This window comes from Miscanthus floridulus, chromosome 7, assembly GCF_019320115.1.
Source record: "Miscanthus floridulus cultivar M001 chromosome 7, ASM1932011v1, whole genome shotgun sequence".
Taxonomy (NCBI): Eukaryota; Viridiplantae; Streptophyta; class Magnoliopsida; order Poales; family Poaceae; genus Miscanthus; species Miscanthus floridulus.
Window position 1 is genome coordinate 108,062,091 of NC_089586.1, and position 8,262 is coordinate 108,070,352.

At 50.6% G+C, this 8,262-nt stretch overlaps 1 protein-coding gene across 1 annotated transcript; it reads right to left on the reverse strand.

The window, feature by feature from the left end:
* Nucleotides 1–3,585: 3,585 nt before the first annotated feature.
* On the reverse strand, nt 3,586–7,721 carry LOC136467503 (protein NRT1/ PTR FAMILY 7.2-like). The gene is made up of 5 exons (XM_066466231.1): nt 7,584–7,721; nt 7,164–7,344; nt 6,006–6,223; nt 4,942–5,501; nt 3,586–4,841 (listed from the first exon to the last, which is right to left on the reverse strand). The coding sequence occupies exons 1-5, from the start codon at nt 7,584–7,586 to the stop codon at nt 3,974–3,976; spliced, it is 1,830 nt and encodes a 609-aa protein (XP_066322328.1). The 5' UTR covers nt 7,587–7,721; the 3' UTR covers nt 3,586–3,973.
* Nucleotides 7,722–8,262: the final 541 nt, after the last annotated feature.

Here is an 8,262-nt window from a genome sequence, read left to right on the forward strand (position 1 = left end):
CTCATGGATGTTTGATGTTTTTGAAAGCATGTGATGATCAGACAACAAAGAAATAGGAACAGGTGAAACAGAGGAACCACTATGAAGGAATTATCTACAATGTGAAGCTGAACAGCCGGAGCATCAGAGACTTGATTAGTACACGACCGTGTCTAATGCGCAACAAATAAATCGTGCGGCTGAACAGAGAAGGAGTCTACAATGATGCTGGCCACGGAGAAGATAGAGGTCTCTCCCTGACTTAGGCCATCTTTGCACATAGAATTGGTCTCTCAAGGATGCAAATGGCCAACAAAAAAAGGTTATCCCAAGGCACAATTATTATAGCAATGGAAGACAGTAACTCAAGGAGGGCCAAGTCCAAGAAAATGAATAAAGTAAGGGAGACCGTACCACAAGGGTTGCTCGTGAAGGCACATAGTGGATAAATGCATCAATATTTTTATGAAGGTGGTAAGTTTGACTTGGATGTAGGCTCAGGACATTGTGCAGCTACGGGTACTGCTTAAGCCTAGCTCTTCAGGCTGGGCATTCGGTTGGATCCAACAGTTAGGTTCGGTTTTAATAAAATTCGAATTCAACAAAGAGTGGAACCAATCGGTTGCAGAAAGAAATAGAAACCAATGATTTCGACCTTAGTTACAACAGTTCGGTGTTCGGTTTCAACCGAAGTGTCTCCTGCTTGCCATGGCGCCATGTGTTCTCCATCTTGCCACTTCCCCTGCTGCTCATTGTTCGAACTCCGTGTTACCCGGTAGAGCTCGCACGCGTGACTCCGCAGCTGCACCGCCCACACCCACCGTGCCCTTGCTCGTCGTGTTGTTGCTCAGTCCGTGGCCTCCGCTCGCTGCTCAGTGGCGTCGCCCCCACTCGGTGGCCTGCCCACTGCTACGTTGCCCCCACTCAGAGCCGGAGGGGATAAGGTTGAGAGAGAGAGAGAGAGAGAGTGAGTGGGGTGCTTTGGGCCTTTAGGCTTGTCAATTGAGAATAGGCGTATGCGTGTTCAATGTCTTCGGCTCCTCGGTTTGGTTGGTGTATAAAACCGAAGTCGAAGTCCATAGCCGAAGTTATCAAATGTCAAAACTGAAATCGAAACTAAAACTGAAAATTTGACATTTCGGTTCGGTTCGACTCAGTTTGGTTCGGTTTTCAGTTGACGGTTTAAAAGTGCCCACCCTGACTAGCTCTAAGCACCGTGGCACGCAAGGAACAACACGCTCGGATGAGCAAACAGTGAGAGAGAGGAACTTGAGAAGCGATGCGCGGCCTTAATTTGCCCACATGGCAATAACGTCAATATATGAATAAACACTAATCATGCATGCAGGAGGTTGAAGATGAAGGTACCACGATATACTAAGCCGAGTGAGCTTAAACGGAACAAATGATTTTAGCATGGGAAGGAATATATTATATAAGTGAAATAGATAGGGCAAAATTGCCAATGTTTCAGCCCATGAGTTCTTTTCCTTTTCTAAAGAGTACGAAACCAAGGAGGTGTGCAATGTGCATTCAAAACGGTGATAAGTAAATATGTAACACTTTCGACTTTATGGAAACACTACTAAGAGTTTTGGAAACTTTCGTCTTAACAAAATTTAACTGTAAGCTTGCATATGAACAAGATATGTCATGCATGATTTAAAAAAAACTTAGCGAGATGTTGAAATGCTTTAGAAGTATAATCAAGCAAAAATTAATTTTGTAATTACCTTACTTAGGCCCCTAATATTTTGAGGATGTTACATGCTTGCAGGTGTAAAGGTCGGGCAGCAAAGTCCGGTGCTATGGACAGAGACAGTGGGTGCATGTGAGACCCCACTAAATGGGTTAAGTTGGGCTGGTCTGGTGGGCTAGGTTGAATGGACGAGACTGTAGCGACAAGGCGATATGAGTTACTGTAGCATCGCGGAACACTATAGTTACGAGAATTTAGTTTGCGCGAAGTGAGGACGAAAGCGTAAGAGAGTTAATTAGCAGGTATGGTCCATTCAACGTGTAGAGTGGATCTTAGCCGTCTTCCTGGGCTGGGGCGTTACAAATGGTATTCAGAGCAAACTCTCGAGGTTTCACGGACGTATGGCTCGGGAGCTCGGACAGGTTACGCATGTTCTGCAAGAGCATGGCACTTGGGCCGCGGAGCTAGGAATATGGACGTGGCCAAGAGAGTCGATCCTGGACATTTATGGGAATTTAGTCCCACATCGGAAGCAGAGGAGGTGCCGAACCAGCTTAGTCCCATATCGGAAGCAGAGGAGGTGCCGAACCAGCTTAAAAGCCTGAGCCTAGGATAGAATAAACTCCGGTTCGAATCTTTTGCGCAGAGCGAGGACGAAAGCGCAAGAGAGTTAATTAGCAGGTGTGGTCCATTCAACGTGTAGAGTGGATCTTAGCCGTCTTCCCGGACTGGAGCGTTATAGCGCAGCTGGGAGGAGTCTAGTTGCGGCGAAGATGGAAGGGAGGCGGTGGGTGACTGTGGAAAAGAAAGGGCCGAGACAAGGAGAAAGCAAAGTCCGAGAGTCGTACCCGAATGCGTGGAAGCGAATGTATGAGGTGGGGTAAATGAGGTGGTTTGTGCTTTTTTATGGTCTAACTTTAGGTCCACAGTCTCATGCTTCTTCCTTTATTTAGAGTAATATACATATTTATATAGAACGTCTGTAAATCACCTAGGTGTGCCTAGACAATAGGTCACCACCTTGGTACCGCTTAACGCCTTTTCTATCCTCGGACTAAATACAAAGTCCCTGTTCGTTTATCTTATAATCCGTATTTTTCGGGTTGTTTTTTCAGCTGAAACAATGTTTTTCTCTCACAACAAATCAGCCGGAACAATGTTTCAACTTGTTTTTTCAGCGAAGCGAACGGAGCCAAAATATAGAAAATTCAGAGTCGGGACGGGGTGCGCCAAAACTGGACTAGTAGTCCGGTATGGACGACAGTGCGCCTCCATAACTAAAATATTCTCTTTTTCAATTATACTTCTATCGTTTGTTGCAGTGGGTTTCCAAAAGATGTTTTATGATTGTTGGATTTAATTAGTCTTGGTCTACCTTTAAATCAAATAAATTCCAGGACTCATAATAAATACTAATACAATGGAGATTGACTCAACAGTTAAATAGATGACTATTGTGCGTACTTGTTGGGAGTTTAAGAAAGATGGAAGACGAGATCTATCCTTGCACGCGCGTCGCGATGTGAACGGGCTCGGGCGCTAAGCTATGACACAAGTGGTGTGGTGCCAATAAAGGCTTTGCAGTGAGAAAATTGAGAGTAATTGGCGGACAATGAGGGAGTGAGAACAGAAGAAGAGGGAGTGAGAACAAGAGAAAGAATTATCTGCACTTTTATATGATACTATACTATATAATGTTAAGGGCATGTTTGGATGTCATGAGCTAATTATTAGCTAGTTAATTTTATTTAGCTTAAATTTGCTCTAGTACATCCAAAAAGAAGAACTAATAGGTGAGCTAATTTTTTTAGCCAGTCTTAAATTAGCTGTTAGCCAACTAGCTAGTCAACCGCAGCTGATTTTTAGAACAATTTTCAGCTTGTTCGGCTTGTTTTTCTAGCCGGGACAGTGTTTTTCTCTCACAACAAACCAACATAAAGGTGTTTTCCCGTATGAACAGTGTTTTTAAAGTCCAGCCGAACCAGCTGTTTAGCTCCAATATTGAATTTTGCATGAGCAAACTAATGTAGACCGCGCAATGACAGAAAGAACAGTCGTGGTCTGTTGTTACATTGGCCAAAAAACGCGAGCATGATGCAGCAGCATGTAGTATGTAGCTAGCTCTGCTTTAGTGCTTATTCTTTAGTCATATCATCACCGTGCCCGCGCCCATGCTTGTGCTATCGTCATCAATGGAAGAACTCCGTCAACCAATGGCCCTCGAGATTTGCAGCCTGCCAGCCTCCACCTCAAGAAGACAAGAACGACATACGTACGACGCCCGGCCGGTGATGGTCATGCGTAAGCCGGCGGGGATACCTGACCGGCCGCTCCCTCCTCCTCGTCGTCGCTGCTCCTCCCGTCCACCTTGCCGCTCCCGTAGCGGCTCGCGCACACGAGGTACACCGCGAAGTCCGCGACGGCCAGCACGGCGAGCAGGAAGTAGAACTTGTCGAGGTGGCCCTCGTTGAGGTCAGCCGGGATCCACCCGGACCGCCCTTGCGTCGTGGTGAGCCTGGTCACCGCGCTCACGATGACGTCACTGAAGTAGTTGCCGAGCGACATGGACATCATGCAGAGCGCGCTCCCGAAGCTTTTGAGCCCGTCGGGCATCTGGCCGTTGAAGAACTCGAGCTGCCCGACGTACATCATCACCTCCGACACGCCGATCAGCGCGTACTGCGGCACCTGCCACATGATATGCAGGTCGCTGCTCATCGCCGCGGCGGCCCTGGCCTTCCGGAAGTGCTCGACCGTCCCGGCCGTGGCCATGGCCAGGGCACCCACGACCAGGCCGAGGCCCATCCTCTGCAGCTCGGTGGGGCCAGCCGGGCGGCCGGTGAGCCGCGCCAGGAACGGGCAGATGGCGCGGCCGTACAAGAAAATCGTGGTGGCGACGGTGAGGATGTCGAAGGCCGACATGCTGGAGGGCGGGACGGAGAAGCCGGAGAACGGGGTGGTGCGGCGCATCGCGGCGCCCTGCACGACAAACAGCGAGGCCATCTGGGTGAAGACGACGGAGTAGAGGATGGTGCAGAGCCAGATGGGGAGGAGCCTCAGGATGGTCTTGACCTCCTCCACCTGCGGCACCGTGCACAGCTTCCAGGGGTCGCGCGCGCCGAGCTTGGAGTCCGTGTCCGCGTGCGCCGCGCGGTCCAAGAAACTGCATGGCAGGCGGTTCGAGTCAGATTGCATTGGTGCGTGCGTGCACGGCGGCCGAGATCAGTTCGTTCGTCGTGCATAGTACCTGCACCTGCACGTACCTGAACCCTTGCGTGTGCAGAAGCTTCCTGCCACCGGCGGCATCCGCCTTCTCGTCGCCCTCGTACAGGCAAACCACTCCGGTCGACGCGCCCGCCTTCCAGTTCCTGCACGCGGCGATGGCGACCTGGCAAATCCTCCCGATTGGGTTCCCTCCGGGCTGGAAACAGCGGTACCGGAGCGTCCCGCTGAGGAAAAGCAGGAGCGCGGTGGCGGCGGCGGCTGCGGAGGCCCAGAAGCCGAGCGCCCAGCTGCCCTTGTCCTCGAGGTAGCTGAGGAATGTGTTGGAGAAGAGCGAGCCGAGGTTGAGGGCGAGGTAGAAGTAGCTGAAGAAGGAGACCTTGGAGTGCGCCTCGGCGGGGTCGTCCTCGTCGAACTGGTCGGCGCCCAGGGTGGCGATGTTGGGCTGGTACCCGCCGTTGCCGAAGGCAATCATGTACAGCGCGATGTAGAAGATCCCCAGCTCCTTGCCGGAGTGCGGGCCGCAGGGCGCGTGCTCCATCCCGCACCCGTCCGGCCTGATTAGGTAGAGGTGCGACGACACCGACAGCAGCGCGAGGCCCTGCAGCAAGCAAGCGTGACAGCCACTAGTCAGCCGGCCGTGTAATCTTTGATCGATGTACGTGTGGAGTACGTGGTAATACACAACAATGATGTATCTGGTCCATGCATGGATCCGCATTCCCGCCACAAACTCTATGAACCGTCCACTTCAGCTGTCCATGCGGACGAACGAAATGCCTTTGTATTGTAGGTACATAATACAAAGAACATGTGTGTTTGCTTGCACGTATACATCACAGGAACCAATGATTCCTGCAGCAAAAGCTTAGGTAGGCACGGACAAAAGTAGAAACAGGGGACCGCCGGTATGGTATATAGAGCCGTACGTCGTCGCTGGCAACGTGAAAACTCTTTCCGACACACGCTGATCGGTAGATTGGTGGCAGATCGATGGAGAACTCTTTCTGACACACGAAAATCGGTAGATTTGGCAGGTCGATGAATGAATATAGAGGCCTCATGAATATATATATATATCTAGGTGTAGACGTGTGCGACTTACGAGCACAAAGATGGCCTGGAAGATGGCGCAGGTCTTGTAGCGTCCCCAGTAGGAGTCGCTGAGGAAGGCGCCGATGAGGGAGAACATGTACACGGTGCCCGTCCACTTGCTGACGTTGTTGGCGGCGTCGCCATTGCTCTGCCCCAGCACCCGCGTCAGGAACAGCACCAGGTTCACGTTCACGCCGAAGAAGGCCAGCGTCGCCAGGCCCTGGTTCACTGCAATACCATATACAAATTAAACCCACCACCGTCAGCACGTAGATTTCCACTACTAATCTTCTTCTTCTTCTTCTTCTTCTTCTTCTTCTTCTTCTTCTTCTTCTTCTTCTTCTTCTTTTCTTTCAAACCAAATCGATTTCCACTAGTCATCAACAAGCCTTTTCACGACGTGTCAAGTAAGGCCGGGTCTGATGGCTAATCGACAGACGTCAGCGTACACACATAGTACCGGCAAAAAGGTAATCGACAAGCACCCACAAACAGTACGGGGAAACTCGGCTTTCGGCACTCCCCCATTGAAAGCAATGCAGAACCGGCCGGACAGCCAAAGCACATCGATTCATCGCTTTAGTCACTCTTTGGCACGGCTTATGTCGGCTTCGGTTTTATCTATTTTGCGCAAATCGAGACACTGTAGTGTGAAGCCGTTTTATAAGCCGGGGTTAAAATGAACTAGAAGCCGAGAAAAATCAGTTTTTCTGGCTTCACCGGCTTTGGCTTCACCAGTGAAGCCGTTTTGATGAGCCATGCCAAAGGGGCTTTAGTTTCAGTAGCAAGCTATTGAGAGTACTAGCTTATGGCAGCCACACATTATCACTAGTCGCTGCTAGCTACAGACAGTACAGATAGATTGCTAGCTAGCTAGCTAAAATGTGGCGCTAGTAATGCGTCCAAGCAGCCTTCCCGTGACCAGGAACCCCCCAGTTCCGGGCGTTGCATGGCCGATGTCACCTCGGCATGCAGAATCACGCATAAACAAAAGGACCGGGTGTCTACCGCCACTTCGAGGAGCAGCACTTCAGAGTGACTCGCGCATTCATGACGTTTCAAGAGGCCCACGACGTAAAAAATCTCTTCTTTAATTTCCTTCCGGTAGGTTGATTTTGTGTGGTAGGAGATTAATTAACTGCAGAAAGGTTGAACAGCAGAATAATACCAAGGATTAGAGCACCGGCAAGCCATCCTCCCGATTTCCCCTTGACCGCCGGCCGGCCCTTGAAGTCGACGGAGCCGTCGAGCGTGTACTCACAGCACTTGTCCTGCTTCGGCGTCGGCGCGCTCACCTCCCCTCCTTCCCCGACGATCGCCCTCATCTTCATGTCGCCGTCGTTTGCAGACTGCGGCCATCAATCGAGCTAGATACTGTTAGTTGACAGTGTCACTCTACTACAAGCTCCTATAAATGCTCCACTTCCACATGCATCAAATAAAACCTGGCTATCCTGACAATTCCAGGAAAACACAAACCGCTGAGAAACTGCCTGTAGCATGTGTGCTGATGAGAAGGAGATGATGCATGAATCAACACACGAGAACGATGATGGAGAAATTAATAACAGAGTATATACGCACTAACCATTTCTTCCCTCCTCACCAGCTACTCGATAGATGGCCTCTACTGACGTATGTACGCAACGCGACAAGCCGAGGCAGCTAGCTGCTCGTGTGATCGAGGAGGCCAGGCGAGAGGAAGGGGATGATGGCAATGGTGGTGGAACGAGGGAGGGGGGGCTGGTGCGATTTATAGAGCTCAGAAAGGGGCCGAGCAGTATAGTGTGGCTTACAGCTGATGTGCAGAACAAAAGGGTGGGGGCGGGTGTGCACGTCTTGCTCCCGTGATGTCACTCGTGCAGGTATCTTAGGTAGATGCATCACAAGGCCAGGCATCGCCATCAACGGTGACCGTCGCCCATCTCTTTCCCGTACTATTAATTTTCACCGTATTTTTTTTTGGGGGGTTGCCTTGTCCGCAGAGAGCCCCATTTTATCACGCAAGGAATTCAGCCTGTTCTTGGTAAATCCCTGCACGCTTTACTCAACCCCTGCTCGTCGGCCGTTTTCTTCAGACGTGACCATGGCCGATCGGCTTCAGTAGTACTAATCCTTAGTAGTGGCCGTAGTAGCTTGGCACTTTTTCTAGTACCGTCAGGCGTCAGCCTGTGTTCAGCTCTAAGCGAGACGCCGCCGTACAGCGCCGTGATTCGATCTCTGCCAGTCATCAGTTTCCTTGAGCGAGATGAATCATATCATATCGC

Coding starts and splice junctions, on each gene's coding strand:
- LOC136467503 (XM_066466231.1), bottom strand. Junction 6,224..7,163: donor TGCCGGTGCTCTAATCCTTG/GTATTATTCTGC, acceptor ATGGTATTGCAG/TGAACCAGGGCCTGGCGACG. Junction 4,842..4,941: donor CTGCACACGCAAGGGTTCAG/GTACGTGCAGGT, acceptor CCTGCCATGCAG/TTTCTTGGACCGCGCGGCGC.